General features: G+C 40.8%; 1 protein-coding gene across 6 annotated transcripts in view; it reads right to left on the bottom strand.

Moving 5' to 3' along the window:
- TEC (tec protein tyrosine kinase) overlaps positions 1-17,024 on the bottom strand; it is a 151,345-nt gene that overhangs the window by 23,517 nt on the left and 110,804 nt on the right. For all 6 annotated transcript variants that reach the window (XM_073805227.1, XM_019928215.3, XM_019928209.3 and 3 more), the window contains 6 exons: positions 14,823-14,904; positions 14,034-14,162; positions 11,695-11,741; positions 10,333-10,508; positions 6,560-6,625; positions 1,620-1,674 (listed from right to left, as the gene is read on the bottom strand). In XM_073805227.1, the coding sequence (XP_073661328.1) occupies positions 1,620-1,674; positions 6,560-6,625; positions 10,333-10,508; positions 11,695-11,741; positions 14,034-14,162; positions 14,823-14,904 (555 nt within the window). The remainder of the gene's footprint in view (positions 1-1,619; positions 1,675-6,559; positions 6,626-10,332; positions 10,509-11,694; positions 11,742-14,033; positions 14,163-14,822; positions 14,905-17,024) is intronic.

Genomic DNA, 17,024 nt, shown 5'->3' on the forward strand with positions numbered 1-17,024 from the left:
GTAAGTCAGAAAGAGAAAGACAAATACCATATGCTGACACATATATATGGAATTTAAGAAAAAATATGTCATGAAGAACCTAGGGGTAAGACAGGAATAAGGGGCTTCCCTGGTGGCGCAGTGGTTGAGAGTCCACCTGCCGATGTAGGGGACACGGGTTCGTGCCCCGGTCCGGGAAGATCCCACATGCCGCAGAGTGGCTGGGCCCGTGGGCCATGGCCGCTGGGCCTGCGTGTCCGGAGCCTGTGCTCCACAACGGGAGAGGCCACAACAGTGAGAGGCCCGCGTACCGCAAAAAAAAAAAAAAAAAAAGAAAGGAATAAGGACGCAGACCTGCTGGAGAATGGACTTGAGGATGTGGGGAGGGGGAAGGGTAAGCTGTGACAAAGCGAGAGAGTGGCATGGACATATATACACTACCAAGCGTAAGGTAAATAGCTAGTGGAAAGCAGCCGCATAGCACAGAGAGATCAGCTCGGTGCTTTGTGACCGCCTGGAGGGGTGGGCTGGGGAGGGTGGGAGGGAGGGAGACGCAAGAGGGAAGAGATATGGGAACATATGTATATGTATAACTGATTCACTTTGTTGTAAAGCGGAAACTAACACACCATTGTAAAGCAATTATACTCCAATAAAGACATAAAAAAAAAAAGACTGGGAGCAATTACTAAATAGAATAACTAGATCATAAATGCAGAGAACTGCAGAGGTCATCTTCTAATCCAACCTCTCTGTCTTACAGATGCAAAAAACACTAGAAAAGTCACAGCTAGACTCAGGTTGTCTCCTCATTAAGTCCACTTAGTTTCCTCTATAGTAGATTTCATCCTTCCACTTTATTTCTTTGTAAAGTGTAAGAATTTTAGCACATTTCTTAAGGCAACTATATATTGTATTAAAACTTAATTTATAAAAGATAGCACGTAACACTGATGTAAACTATTTTAAAACAAAGAACTTCAAGCAAAAAGGAAAAACACATGTCAAGTACTAATATCAAGGTAGCAAATGATAAATCAGTAAGAAACAGTAAAGAAATGTTGCCCATGTATAGCTATTACCTATTGTTATCAGTTTAATTCTTTCCCCCTCAAAAAACATACTCTGGAGTTCTAACCCCTGGTACTTCAGAATGTGACCTTCTGTGGAGATTTACAGAGGGAATCAAGTGAAAACGAGGTCATGGGGTGGGGTGGGGGGCTCATCCTATATGACTGGAGTCCTTATAAAAGGGAAATTTGGACACAGAGCCAGGCATGCATAGAGGGAAGAACCATGGGGAGAAAAGGAGAGGGGCCTGGGACAGATCCCTCCCTCACAGCCCCCAGAAGGAGCCACGCCCACTGACATCTGGACTGCAGGCTTCTAACCTCTAGGTCCATGAAACAACAAACTTGAGCTGTTTAAGCCACTCAGTCTGTGGTACCTTGTTACAGCAGCCCCAGGAAACTAATAGAGCAGTTTTCACTTTTAAATGATTTCAAAAAACCAAAACTTGTACTTACACCATAGTATTTTTTGGGCTTTAGAAACAGAGGTAGGTGGAATTACTCATCAGGGATTCGTTACCATTGATTTTGTGCTGAAACCAAACCCACAAGACAAGTACAAACACTTACTTCACTTCTAAGGAGTTGCTCTGCTTTGCTTCTATTCATATTTCTGCAATACCATCTGAAGAGAAAAAGGTATGTTTAGGGCCTCAGGTTTTTAAAAGTGTTCTTTTTTCTTTTTAGGATTAGCAAGGTATTGATAATATTACTCATCAATAACAAACAATAAATAAGAACAAGGCCTCATTCATAATCTCAATAATATAGACAACCACTAGTAACATTTGGATACACATACATGCAGACTTTTTCTACCTATATTTTTATGAAGACACATAGGTATGCCAACATTCTTATTTGCTGTATTAAAGTGAGGTCAAGCTACACTTGCTCTATCAGAACCTGAATCTTTCATATAACGGTACACGATACACATCTTTGCAAAGCAATGTAGTCCTGTGCATCACGGTCTGGATGCACCATCATTTATTTAAGCGACTCTTCATTATTTAACATAAAAATCATTTCCAAGTTTTAACTATTATAATAATAGCAAGAATGAATTTTACCCCACTGACTCAAATACGCAGGAAATGTCACCACGTTATTGTCTTGGATTCCAATTAAATCTAATCCCAAGCCCCCAACAGGCAGGAGATTTCATCTCCAATCATCATGAAGCCTCCCCCGCAAATTTCACGAAGGTCCCAAGTATTGAAAGAAACAGAGCAAAACAGAAGAGCAGGCCTCCTGGGTCTTCCAGACTTTCTGGTTCCAGCACAGCCCCGACCCCTGGCAGCCCTCCGAAGGTCTACTGTAGGAATCCCACCAGGGCCAAGCAGTGGCACCTGCCCTGCCACCACTCTGTGCCAAGCCCCTGCATATCAGTGCCCCTGCTTAACCTTTGAGAAATCTTTCCTAAGGAAAGATGGATACTGCCATCTCCCACCTCATCCTCAGAGGTACTCCCCTCTCCCTGCTTCCCCTAGCCCATGCTCTCCAGGGGATTATGAGCAAGTTGGCCAAAGAAGATGAACGCAGACTGTCAGCTTTAAACTTGGATTTTTGTGTTGTGTTGTGTTGTTTGTTCTAGATGGACTTTAGTGGGCAGAGAATCCTCCATCCAGTCCTATTTCCCAAGGATTCCAATGTTATGAAATCAGCTTGGCCCCTCTAAACCCGTGAAGTTTCCACCACTGCCTCAGCCTTTTATAAAAGAAACAGCACCTGCTTTTGGCCCAGCAAACACCCCGAGACAAGCGAATACAAAGGCCTTCCCTGACTGAGGAAGGGAAAAATACAAAGAAAAAAATACAAGATCATTTTTGGTCTGGATTCTTTCATGCAGTTGGAGGGGACAAACACAAATTATAATCTCAACACAAGCCAAAAACTGTTATTTTATTTGGAGCCTGAAGTGATTAACCAGGCCTCAGAATTGTGGGTATTAAGATCTCATTGTTGTGGACCCCACTTTATGAACTGAGACCAAGTTCAACAAAATTACAAATTTAAATTCTGATCAATTTCTGAACGCAACTGAGGGATAAAATAAATGAGGAGAACAGAATGGATTCTGTCCCTAAAGCTTTCCCACTGATAGGAGAAATATTTGTCAGGATCCCAAAAACAACCATAAAAGTTAATTAGAAAAGGTAGCTGCAGCTCTCATTATGCATTATAAACCAGCAGGACCTGAAAGATTGAAAACAAAAAATTCTCTTTATTAATCACAGGAGATCCAAGCCCACATCTTCACAGTGAGAGTAAGTGATGGAGGCTCAGGCTCACGTTCAGATGCAAGAAATCAGTAAAGCTAGATTGTGGCTCTCAAGAGAAATTCGATATAAGATACTCAGAGAAAGAAAAAGGTCCTTTCCTCACTTGGTATATTCAAGCTCCTGGGAAGGGATAAAAGAAATAAGGAAAGAAAAAAAAATCCACAGCACAAATCCTATTCTAAGTGGTCATTTGTATGGTATTTGCAGTTTCCCCAGAAAGGATGTTTTCCTCCCTAGGATATAAACTCAGACCCTGAAGGGTACGTTGAAGGAAGGAAAGGAGGAAGGAGTGATGTACAAATCAAAAGATGAGTCATCGGGCTTCCCTGGTGGTGCAGTGGCTGAGAGTCCGCCTGCCGATGCAGGGGACACATGTTCGTGCCCCGGTCTGGGAAGATCCCACATGCCGCGGAGCGGCTGCGCCCGTGAGCCATGGCTGCTGAGCCTGCGCGTCCGGAGCCTGTGCTCCGCAACGGGAGAGGCCACGACAGTGAGAGGCCCGCGTACCGCAAAAAAAAAAAAAAAAAAAAAATGACTCATCTCGTGGTGAGTATTTCCTAACGGTTCTTTGTGGCTTCTCTTCCTCTTCCATGATACCTATCACCAGGCAAGGAGGGAAAGACAAGAGTGGCTCTGCTGAACGCATCCTGTCGGGAAGAACGATGCACACGTGGTGAGCCGGAGAGCTGCCGCCGAGATGCCAGCCCGCGTGCGTCGCCCACGAGCCCGGCCCAGAAATGCCTGTTGGAGGTTAGTTAGCGTCCCCTGACGAAGGAACTATATACTTCTAGAAAGAATACCCAGGATTTGTAAGTAACTTGTCATTCCATTCTTAGATATCAAAACCCTAATGGGAATGAGGGTTTCAGATTGGCTAGTCACTTCAAACACTCCAGAGGGACAGGACTTCATAGTGCTGTCTGAATAGAGGGGAAAGCAGCTTTGGGGACAACCTTCTGGAAAGGATGGATCCTGGCCAAGCTTCTTGGAGAGGGTGGGTTGGGTAAATTAGAAAATGGAGGCAACAGGTATAAACTAACAAAAAATTGAAAACAACCAACCAACGAGCTATATAATCTTTGCCGGTTCTCACTTTGGCCCTTGCCTCCTGGATCACCCACGCAAAGCCTTGTCCTAGACTTTTCCTGTTCTAAGGGTCCTTGCATTCCTGTCACCTTCCTCCTCTAGCATACTTCCATCAAGAACATCTTACTGACCACAACGAGCCCAGTTTCTTTCCTGCAGCACTTCCGATGGTCCTGTCTTCCCCCCGCCGGGACCTGGGTGAGGGGGTGGGAACTAGGGTACTGATGGCCCTGGGAGCTGCAGGCTGCCAGTCCTGAGCCCAGCCCAGTGGACAGTTATTGCCCGGACGCCTCCTGCCCACAAACAAACAGCAGAAGGGCTCTTGATTCAGCAGCTGGCAAAAGGCTTTTTAACCCTGGAGACATTTAAGACGTGTTACAGGATGGGCTTTAGCAAAATCTAACACAAACAGTGGAGTGGAAAGACAGCAGGAGTGACTGTCAGCACCGAGAACAGGTTTTTCCTTTCTCATCCAGTCAGGGCTGGCACCTCGCCACATGGAATCCCCAGTCCCTGGGCAGCTGGCTGAGGGGACTCCCACGGCAAGTTCACTCGGTCATGCCGAGGTGGAGTCAGGCACCCAAAAATGGCATGGCAGTGAATCATAAACTTCCTAAAACCCTTATTTGTAATCCCATGAGTCATAAGGGGAGTTCTCCCATTTAGATAAGGATTATCTGGTTTCCAAGCACATCCCTCCTGAAATCACCAGTTACTTCTTGGTCAGATCCCTTTAAAATCAGGTCCAAGTTTTTACCTTTTAGCATCTTCCCTAATTCTAAGGATTTACTCTATTTTCCTAAAATTTCTTCAAGAACAAAACCACTATTTTAGGTACATGCTTTTTATACCCTTACCTACTTCTAAAACAACTTTTTTTTTTTTTTTTAGTTACATGCTTTTCATACCCTTACCTACTTCTAAAACAACTTTGAGGGGTCACACCACCGAGTGCTAGGACTTTTGAATCTGTTAATCCTTTTCTAGACTTTTAAGGTACACTCACATTACAGGAAGTAACATGGACAGAGGAAACAGCTTGGTGGTGGTGGTGGTGGTGGTGACAGTGTTTTTTTTTTTTTTTTGACAGTGTTGTTTTTAAACAAGTGAATGAAGCATCAGTATACCACCTCAGAATGACCACAAAAGGCTCATATATATTTGGTATATATGAGCCTCTCACTAAAACCTGGCCATGCACTGCTAGTGAGCATATAAACAGCAGCCCATTGTTTCTCTGAAAAGTAATCTGACAGCATGATTAGGAGTCTTAAGACGTTCATAACTAGCTTTTAGCTCAGTATGTAGATTTTTAGAGATCTAGTTTAAGACAATAAGCAGGAAGAGGTATCCCAGTATTTTTACATAGTAAAGATGCCTAAACAACATAATGCCACACAAATAAGGAAATGATTATATAAATTATTGCACATCCATGTGCTGTATGTCTGGTTGTACTCCTTAAGGCCTCACACAGTGCCTGATACACACTAAGGTCTCAGTAAACATTTGAAGAATTCACGACTGAATGAAATATAATGCAATTATTAAAATGTTTTCGAAGTACATTTAATGGCATGAGGAAATACTCACACTCATACTATTAAGTGAATTAAACAGGATGTAAAACAGTATATACAGCATGATTCTAAAGATTGAAAGGAAATATATGAATGTTGACAGAGGTCAACTTTAGTTGATTTCTGAATAATTTCTCTTACTAACATTTTTCATATTTTCAAAGAATTTTAAAACAATAATCACATATTGTTATTATAATTAGAAAAAAGAAACAATCAAATGTTTTTTTAAAGGCCACTCGGGGAAACTGTATTTTGATTTCTTGAATGAATGAACAATGAGCTGTATTTCAAAGTCAGCTAAAGCTATGATTCGTTTAAAATCAATTCAATTATATTCACTTCTGTAATTCTATTCACACATAGTACCTTCAGGTAAAGTGTATTATAGAAACTAATTCTCACAACGTCTATTTACCATCCTAGACAACTGAGTTAAGTTAGTGCGTCCTTCTAAAGATAATGAAAGATAACCATTAATCTCCAAAATGTCTTACATAAGTAGGAAAATAAAAACATTTTCTAGTCCTCCACATTCACAAAATAATCTTTTACTTACTCATACTGATCTAAGTTGTTTGATTTCTTTCCTGTCACGTAATTACTTGGGATATATCCTTCACTCCTAGAAATAAGAAAAATACTTTAGACAAACTGAAATTATTTTACTGAGAGAGTACTAAAAGAAAAATTACTGCCTTTCCGGAATAAAGTATAAAACTGCCTAAAGCTTATAAGAAAGACTAGCTGACCCCCAGTAAGTAAATATAGCTACAGTATTTGATGCTTTACAAAGGACTTCCTCATTTGATCCTTACAAAAATTCTGAGGTAGGCAGGCATTATTGTACCCACTTTTTGGCGGGGAAACTAAAACTAAGGCTTAGAAAGGTTGAGAGACTTTCTCAGGTCTCAAAGCTAGCCAGCAACAGGGCCATACGTTGAATTCTGAACTTGTGACTAGTTTCAGAGCCCTTCCTAATATTCCATGATGCTTCTTTTGAATTCACAATTTCTTGGGATGTTTTAACGAAACCACTACTTCAGAAAAGTTGAAGTGTTGGATAAAAACACCCATCACTCCAATACCTCAACAGTCTGTGTAGTGCATTGTTTCACAGAGGGTCATGCCTGACATCTACATCAGTATCATCAGGTCACTTGTTAAAAAGGCAAATTCTGGGACTTCCCTGGCGATCCAGTGGTTAAGGCTCTGTGCTTCCAATGCACTGGGTGCGGGTTCGATCCCTGGTCAGGGAACTGAGATCCTGCGAGCCGCGTGGTGCACAACCAAAAACAACAAAAAAAAAGCAAATTCCTGGGTCATACCCCAAGAGATCTGAACTGAGAAGGCCTATGTGGGCCTACGGAATCTATGATTTTACCCCAGATGACTCCTATCTCCTATGCACATTACAGTTTAAGGAGCGATCATATCAGGTAAAATCTTGGTTAGAGCCAAGAATTTCAGCATAAAAGAGATACATGTATAAAATTTCTAAGTTGAGTAAAAACCTCGTAATCTTAAATTTGAACTATTAGTAAGAACTCATAACACACACACACACACACACACACACACGTACCAGTGCATACATGTAGCTCTGTTGCACTGAGAAAGACCTAGAAGCAACACCAGTCCAGGAGCCATTAGAATCCAAGCACCCCAACTGTTGTCTCTAAATATTGCTTCTTACTACAAGGAGCCAGAACTCCTTGGGGAAATGGCAAACTGCAGGTTTGGCCAGGAAAAATACAAGATGAACTTGAGCTATTTTATTTTATTCAGAAAGCAGGGTAGCTGAGAAAGACTAAAAGCGTCCCCAATCAAAAATAGCTACCACTGACCCATGATGGGACAATTCAAGTAAAAAGAATAATGACTGCAATAGACTGAAACCAAATATATAAGCATCTATAATAACACAAAACATTATTGGTTACCATTGCTATCAACAGAGGAAGCTTGGTCATCAACTCATTATTTCTGAAAAGTTGGTAAAAGATAAGAATCCAAAATGTATCTTGCCTTTCCTGCATGAACTAAATGAACTGGTTCATGAGGCCGTTCTTCTTTAGAGATTTAATAAATGCAGATGGAATGACAGAATTAGAAAAATCACCATTTTGCTATCCCTAATGGATCTAAGCAATAATCATCAATGGATGCCAAAATCATTAGGTGAAACACTGATAAAGAACTTTGTGATAGAGGAATAATGTTGACACCTGAACCAATGAGTAATCCTGGCATCATCAGAAGCGGAACAACCAGATATACAGGACAGAGATGCATATTAAATGACACCATATGGAAGCAAACAGCTTAATCTAGATTGTGGCTCATTTCATAGAGAAATAAGCTGGTTTTATCAATAAATCAAAAATGAGAAAAAAAAAGGCTAGGGATTGTTACAGAATAAAAGAAAGACGTGAGACCTATCAGCCAAAATGCAATGTGTGGACCTTGTTTTAACCTTGATTAAACTGTAAAATACAGATTAGAGCTAATCAAGGGAAACCAGAATTACAGAGTTGGTACTATCCTTAGACCTGGGCCAGAGGGCCCTTGCTCTGACCTCACACTTTCGAGAGGATGCTAAAGCCCATGATCCCTCAGCCCTCCTCTGGACCATCATCTGTGTAACTAGGGTCCCAGAATTCTCTGCCCACTACCAAGCCCTACATGGGCCTTCCCAATGGGTTTCATCCTTTGAAAAGCAAATGATGCTGATTGTGTGCACCCACTCCAGCCCAGGTCCAAGGAGTGACCAAGTTGGGGGGTGGCTTTTGCAAACCATGTGGACAGAGTTTGGATGTACGGCTGGGAGATTTACATGGTACACGTGAGATGGAGCCCAGGGCAGAAGGGAAGAGAGAAGGGAGACACCTCAGGGAGCTGGCTCTCTGTGCACTAACACATTCTGGCATGGAACTCCAATCCAAACCTTGCCTTCCTTGTCATTTTGAAGGTATGTTTGTCAAGCTGGAGGATAAGTTATATCTTATTTACCAGTTTGTTAGCTTGACTTATAACTTCTAAATATTTAAACATATGATATCTGGGCTTTTATTTGTACTCTTCTTCTAGTCCTGAAAATGTTGCAGGAAAGCCTACAGATGATGTTTTTTAACTTATTATTAAGTATGATAATGACACAGCAGTTGTTTAAAAAAATCTTTAGCAGTTAGACTTAGGGGTGAAATGACATGATGATTTGAATTTAGTTTTAAATACTTGAGAAAAAACAGTTGGGAAGATTTTAAAATCAAGACTGGCCAAATGTTGGTAATTTCTGAAGTCAAGTGACAAGAGGCTCCATTATACTATGATGTACTTTTTGGATATCTGAAAATGTCTATAATAAAAAATAAAACTCAATATTCTACAGTGTTTGGCAAAAAAAATCAGTGATGACCTTCTTGTAAACTTGGATTAAAAGGTTTCCAAAAAGGTAATAATGCACAGCAAACCAGCACTCAGGAGATCTACCACTGCTGAGAAGTGAGCAGAAGACACGGACCCTGCCCAACCCAGAGGCTTCCACTGCTTCTCCAGAAGTGACCTGAGGAACACAGAACTAGAACTGGGGGTGGGACAGGAGGTGAGAAAGCAGACTTGGAGGGAGGACATGCTCTAACCAGGACAAAAAGGTCCTCCTCTTCCTATCCACAGGAACTCAGAATATAAACAGGATTATATTTCAGAGGTAAGCTCAGGATGCAGAGCTTTCTTAATGAAGCCGAAGGCTCATCCCCTACGTTTATCCACATTTACCCATTATTTACCAATAATAAGATTGAAAGGACTATTCTCTTTAAATCCTAAATTATTTTGTATAAATAATGTTTGTTTTTAAATTTCTTGAATGTATGTATTTTAGACATAGACGCATATGCACATACATATAGACAGAAAGACACACACACACACACACACGCACGCACGCGCACACACACACACACACACACACACACACATTCTCTCTCTCTTAGACAAATCTAAGATTACTTTACCTTGGGGGTGGGGTGCGGGGGGAAGGGACCTAAAATGTAATTTCCCCCAAGAGCAAACAATCCAATTAGACATATAATGGATGAGAAAGAGACCCGTGTAATGGATTCTAATTTCTGGAAAGGAGTGGTTGATTCATTTATATTTATGGAGTCACTACTAAGAATACATTGTGTTACTGCAAAGTAATAACATATATTTTCATTTATGGCCGCTGAACTAGCCTCATTACATGACAGTTACAGGTTATCCTCTTCTCACTCAGTATTTCACTCCCAGCCACCCACTGTGTATCATCCACAGAGAGGGAATACCTACCCATATTTATCTCTTGCTTTCCACCAATGAACATCATTCTTTTCCAATATGATATACTCCTGGCCTCTCTCTAATCTGAGATCATGTGCTTCTGTCGCTTGGAAATCATACATGGCTACAACTATTTCTTCACTATTACCTTCTTCTTCAGGTGGAATTGGTGGGGGAGGCCTTCGCTAAGAAAAGAAGGTAACATATAAAAGTTTAGTCTTCTGTTTGAAACTGGGTGTGCAGTAAAACACCAAGCAATGCGCACGTCCCCACAGTATAAAGTCTGCTTTAGATAACCTGGTGAACCCGCACCATGAGTTCGATGATATTGATGCTACTGGACCTCTCATGGGCTTCAGAATTTAGGACAAGAGCAAAAGCTGTCTTTAAACATCAAACGGCTTCTGCTCAGTGTCAGGACTAGCTTTCCAGGGAGAGGCAAGGGTAACGTGAGTAGAAACCAGGAGGACTAAAGGCAGACCCACCATTTAACGGCCTGCAGGGGGGAAAAGCAGAACTACTTCTGTCAGGTCTCCTCCCACTCAAAGGAATCTGCACTGCTTTGTGCCTGCTGTGTGCAAGGCACACTCTTAGTACCTAGCTAGCATACGGTTTCTCATTTCTTTTTAATTGAAGTATAGTTGATTTACAATGTGTGAGTTTCTCATGTACGGCCAAGTGATTCAGTATATATTCTTTTACATATTGTTTTTCATTAGGGTGTATCACAGGATATTGAATATAGTTCCCTGTGCTATACAGTAGGACCTTGTTGTTTATCTGTTTTATATATAGTAGTTTGTAGCTGCTCATCCCAAACTCCTAATTTATCCCCCTCCCCCTCTGGTAACCATACGTTTGTTTTCTACATCTGTGAGTCTGTTTCTGTTTTGTAAATAAGTTCACCTGCATTCTCATTTATTCTTAATCCTAATCCCATGACGTAGAGTATATAACTTCCATTTTACAGCTGAGGAAGCAATGGCTGAAGTATCCCACCCAAAGTCACTCATATCAGATTCATGCTGGATCAAGGCTCCTCGGGAGTCCAAAGTGCATGTGTTTTCTACCATACTCCACTATTCACAGTCACTCCTTCGTCATAATACTGTGGTCTTAAGACTGAAATATTCCTTTAAAGTCCCATGCCTCTTGTATAATTCTCGAAGCCAAAATACAGGCAGAATGCCAGATGGTAATATCTGATACAATTAAATTGACATTATTTGACACCAAAAAAAAAAAAAAAAATCAAGTGAGCCATAGTCTATCCATTTCCGATGTGATCCTTGCAGGGAGCAGCATCACAGGAATGAACATAAACATACTTAATAAACTGCAAATGTTTCCGAACGTTAAAGACCAGCTTACCTTCTTTGTTTCTGGTGCTGGTGCTTGAGGTAGTGCTTTTCTTATACCTGAAAATGACAACGACAAAAACAGGTCAAAATGCCATCTACCAATGATTGATAGTTTTAAGTAAAAATGAACCCCTAACAAGAAGTCGACTCAGACTCTCTCACTCTGGTGCATTTTGCTTGTAATACTATTTTAGAACAGATTTTTTTAAATGCTGTTAAAGCCGGTTTGTATTTCTGCCTTCTTGAACAGACTGTAAATGCCACAGGGATTGGGGCCATGCCTTGTTCACTGTAAACAAATGGGACTACATCAGAACCAAAAAGCTTCTGCTCAGCAAAGGAAACCATCAACAAAATGAAAAGGCAGCCAACAGAAGGGGAGAAAATATTTTCATCCCACATATCTGAGAAGGGGTTAACATCCAAAATATACAAGGAATGCACACAACTCAATAGTTAAAACAAATAATAATAATAACTCATTTAAAAGTGGACAAAGGACCTAAACAGACACTTTTAAAATTTTTTTTATTATTATTATTATTTTTTTTTTGCGGTATGCGGGCCTCTCACTGTTGTGGCCTCTCCCGTTGCGGAGCACAGGCTCCGGAAGCGCAGGCTCAGCAGTCATGGCTCACGGGCCCAGCCGCTTCACAGCATGTGGGATCTTCCCAGACCGGGGCACGAACCCATGTCCCCTGCATCGGCAGGCGGACTCTCAACCACTGCGCCACCAGGGAAGCCCCAGACACTTTTTTTTAAAGAAGACATACAAATGGCCAACAGGTACCTTAAAAGGTGCTCGACATAACTAATCATTAGGGAAATGCAAGTCAAACCACAATAAGATACCACCTTATACATATTAGGATAGCAATTATAAAAACCACACATGATAACAAATGCTGGTAAGGATGTAGAGAAAAGGGGATGCTTGTGCACTGCTGGTGGGAATGTAAACTGATGCAGCCACTATGGAAAATAATATAGAGGTTCCCCCCAAAATTAAAAATACAACTACCATATGATCCAGCCATCCCACTTCTGGGTATATACACAAAAGAAACAAAATCAATACCTTAAAGAGATATCTGCACTCTCATGTTCACAGTAGCATTATTCACGATAGCCAAGATATAGAAACAACCTAAGCACCCATCAACAGATGACTAGATAAAGAAAATGTGGCATACAGAGAGAGAGAATGGAATATTATTCAGCCTTGGAAAGAGAAGGAAATCCTATCATTTGTGACAACATGGATAAAGTTGGAGGGCATTATGGTAAGTGAAATAAGCCAGACCAAGAAGGACAAATGCCACATGGTATCACTTACATGGGGAAGCTTAAAAAAAAAAAAAAAAGTCAAACTCATAGAAATAGAGAGTAGAAAAATGGTTGCCAGGGGATGGGGGGTGGAGGAAATAGAGATGCTAGTAAAAGGGTACAAGCTTTCAGTTATAAGATGAATAAGGTATGTTAATTACAACTCAATTAAAATATATAGAGAGCAAGAAAAAAAGATAAATAAGATCTGAGGATCTAACATATAACATGATGACTACAGCTGACAGCACTGTAGTGTATAACTGAAGTTTACCAAGAGAGTAGAACTTAAATGTTTTCACACACACACACACACACACACACACACGTAAACATGCAAGGTGATGGATGTGTTTATTAACTCAATGGGAGGAACCCTTTCCAATGGATAGATAAGTATATCCAGTCACCTCATTGTAAAATTTAAGTATGTTACAATTTTGTTAATTATATCTCAGTAAAGCTTAAAAAAAAGAGAAGAGAAAAGCTGCTGATGGTGCTACATTAGGCTCACAGTTTTAACAGAGTCATTTTTAGTAGGCTTTCATATTGTGATAGAAATTCCCAAAACAGGGCTTCCCTGGTGGCGCAGTGGTTGAGAGTCCGCCTGCCGATGCAGGGGACGTGGGTTCGTGCCCCGGTCCGGGAAGATCCTGCATGCCACGGAGCGGCTGGGCCCGTGAGCCATGGCCACTAAGCCTGTGCATCCTGAGCCTGTGCTCTGCAACGGGAGAGGCCACAACACTGAGAGGCCCACATACCGCCAAAAAAAAAAAAAAAAAAAAAAAAAAAAAAACAAAACTCCCAAAAACAGACCTTCTGATTCCATGAGATGGTCCTACTGCTCACTAAATAAAAGTATTCTTACAAAAATACACCTACACTATGTTTACACCATGCTAGAAAGTGTGAAGGCCATATTTAACCAACATCAAAATCAAAATCATGTCACTTTCTCCCAATAATACCAACAGTATGTACATCCTGAGCACAATATAACTACAGAATAAAATTAATACTTACTACTTTCAAACAGATTATATCTTTCACATCCAGGCGCTAGTTTTTCAGTTTGTCTGCAACACTGATAACTTCCGTCTGCCCAAAATTTAGGATGATATTTAATCATAATATTATTGTTGTTCTGTATTTCTGTAATTCATAGACACATTAAATGATGAGTGAAATGTACAGAGATAACAGAATGTTTCCGGTTGATCATTCTTTCTCAAATACTACGTTTATTATGAGGAAACCTTCATAACATATAATCCAGCATTCAGAAAATCCATAGAGTTCTCTTTCACAAGGTGAAAGGGTGAGGCACCCTTGGTAACAGAAGTGACCTCTGCTACACCGTGATGGATAAACACAAAAGTCAGCCCACCACCATTTTGTTCTGCAGAAAAAGCAATGAGGATTATGCAGGTCAAATCACTGATTAATATACTTTACATACAAGTCAATTCATCCGCATCAAATGTTGACTACATAGGCAATTTCTTAGAAAATACCAAATCCTGTTACCATAAAAGCCCAGTGCTTAGTCACCTCCAAATGTATTACACATTAAATGAAAGCATGTTCTTCTTAAAAACTATGTATATGCCACTAGAAGGAACCAGATTATAAAAAAGGAAGTTAACTTCAACATGTGTCACTTACAGTAACAGAGAACGTTCTTGGAGAAACACTTATTGTAGATTAAAAGATTATAAATGCAAGATACACTAGCCGTATCTCTTTCTTAGTGACAACAATGTTATATTCTGAAATTATGTACAGATTAATATTTCATTATATGAGTTTTACCTTCTTTTAACTTCTTCACCCACCGGTCCCTGCTTTGTGCACTGGGTGCAAAAATGTAAAGTGTGTTGGCATCATGCACAACCTGAAATAAGACAAAAGATGGAACAGGTGAGAAAAGCTTAGACACAGCATCTTGCCTAGCACAGAGCCCTTGGCACCACAGGCATCAATAAAGGATTCTGAAATGACTGACCAAAAGTCAATTACTTCTGATCCAAAGAACCTAGATTCCCTTCTTACAAAAACACATCTATTTCTTCATGTCTCCATCCAGTGGGATACACATTTTACAAAGGACTGTGCTTCTACAGAAAAAATATATATACACAGGCCAGGATGCCTTGCCAGTCTTGTTATTTCTTGCGATCTAATAAACTAAAGTTCCTTAAGTAAACTTGGTATAACAGGGACTACTCCAATCGAATATTTTTCTGAATAATATTTGAGATGAATGGACTACTGTTTCAACATCACTCCTATACCTTCCTTTTGCCACTATAAATAACTGCAGTAGGTAGCTTAATTAAGCACTGACCACCCCAACTCTATACTTTGTGCTTTACAGACATTAACTCAACTAATCCTACCATCAAGGTATCAGTATTTCCATTTTACAGAGGAGGAGACTAAGGTCTATGCAAGACACCCCAATTCTAGATCACTCCCAGAGGCAGTATTCACATAGAATGCACTGCAAATGGTGTCCCTTAAGTTACCTGTCCATCAGCATTTGGCTGGTCATCCAGAAAGCCAGGATTCTGGCTCCAGAGCCCAAACTTTTAACCACAGTACCTCTTTCAGAGGTACCTCCAGGTAAGCAATTAAACAGTCTTATTCTTAATATTCAGAATAAAATTAAGCATGGGAAACCAATCCAAGAATTTTGTCTTTGGTCTATCACTTTATCCTTGATGGTCAGTCACAAGGCAGAAACACCCCAATTGACTAAAAAAATATCTGGGGACTTCCCTGGTGGTCCAGTGGTTAGGACTCCATGCTTCCACTGCTGGGGGTGCTGGGTTGGATCCCTGGCCAGGGAACTAAGGTCCTGTAAGATCCCACAAGCTGCTTGCGGCCAAAAACAAAAACAAAACAAAACACAAATCTGGCTAGAAACCTCCTTTTACCATGTCACTGGATTGAACACACATAGCTCTTTCATCAATAATTGGCTGTTCCTGACCATATTCAATAGATAATCCTGTGGAATAAAAGTCATATTTTTATGGCAAGACAAGAGAAATTTAAACAAAAAATTCTTCTCTGCCCTTTGGCCTCCTCTCTCCCTGCACTGTGCATTGTATAACTCTATTATGCATCACCAAACCCCCCCCATCAGCAGAAATACCTGCTCAACCCTAAAGAGCAACATTCTCCTAGCAGCAACAAGACAACTCCTTAAAGATAGCATTCCTGGGGCTTCCCTGGTGGCGCAGTGGTTGAGAGTCTGCCTGCCGATGCAGGGGACACGGGTTCGTGCCCCGGTCCGGGAAGATCCCACATGCCGCGGAGCGGCTGGGCCCGTGAGCCATGGCTGCTGAACCTGTGCGTCCGGAGCCTGTGCTCCGCAATGCGAGAGGCCACAACAGTGAGAGGCCCGCGTACCGCAAAAAAAAAAAAAAAAAAAAAAGATAGCATTCCTTCCTGATCTTGTAAGGGGTCACGTGACCCACTGTGATGCCACTTAGATCTGGAATATGTAAACTGTCAATAATACGTCATACGATGTCCAGCCCTCTGCCTCAAGAAACTTACATAACTGTGTCTTGACTTCTAATGGGCAGAATAGTTCTCAGAGCTTTCTGAGATTCTCTCCCCAGGTTATAATCCTCAAATTTGGCTTGAATAGAATTTTCCATTTCTTTCTTAGATCAACTGATTAATTTTTTGTTGACAATCCCTTCTCATTCACTTTAATCAAATAAGTGCGGTCAAACAGCAATGGGAACACCATAGAACAAATACTGCTATATTCTGCTCAGTGATTAACTCATCCAACTAGCACTTTGCTGGGACTACATGAGATACAAAAATAAATCAAATACCTTGCTACAAGACAGAAAATGAGATGTGATAAAGAAGTAAAGATAAAGCTCTAAGAGGGACGTGGGGCTGTAGTTGCCTCATTTGGCCCATGACTTTCATACCTGTGATACTGTGATTCACAATAAGAAATATATATTTGGTCTCTCCCCTGGTTCC

The sequence above is a fragment of the Tursiops truncatus genome, chromosome 5 (genome assembly GCF_011762595.2).
Source record: "Tursiops truncatus isolate mTurTru1 chromosome 5, mTurTru1.mat.Y, whole genome shotgun sequence".
Lineage (NCBI taxonomy): Eukaryota > Metazoa > Chordata > Mammalia > Artiodactyla > Delphinidae > Tursiops > Tursiops truncatus.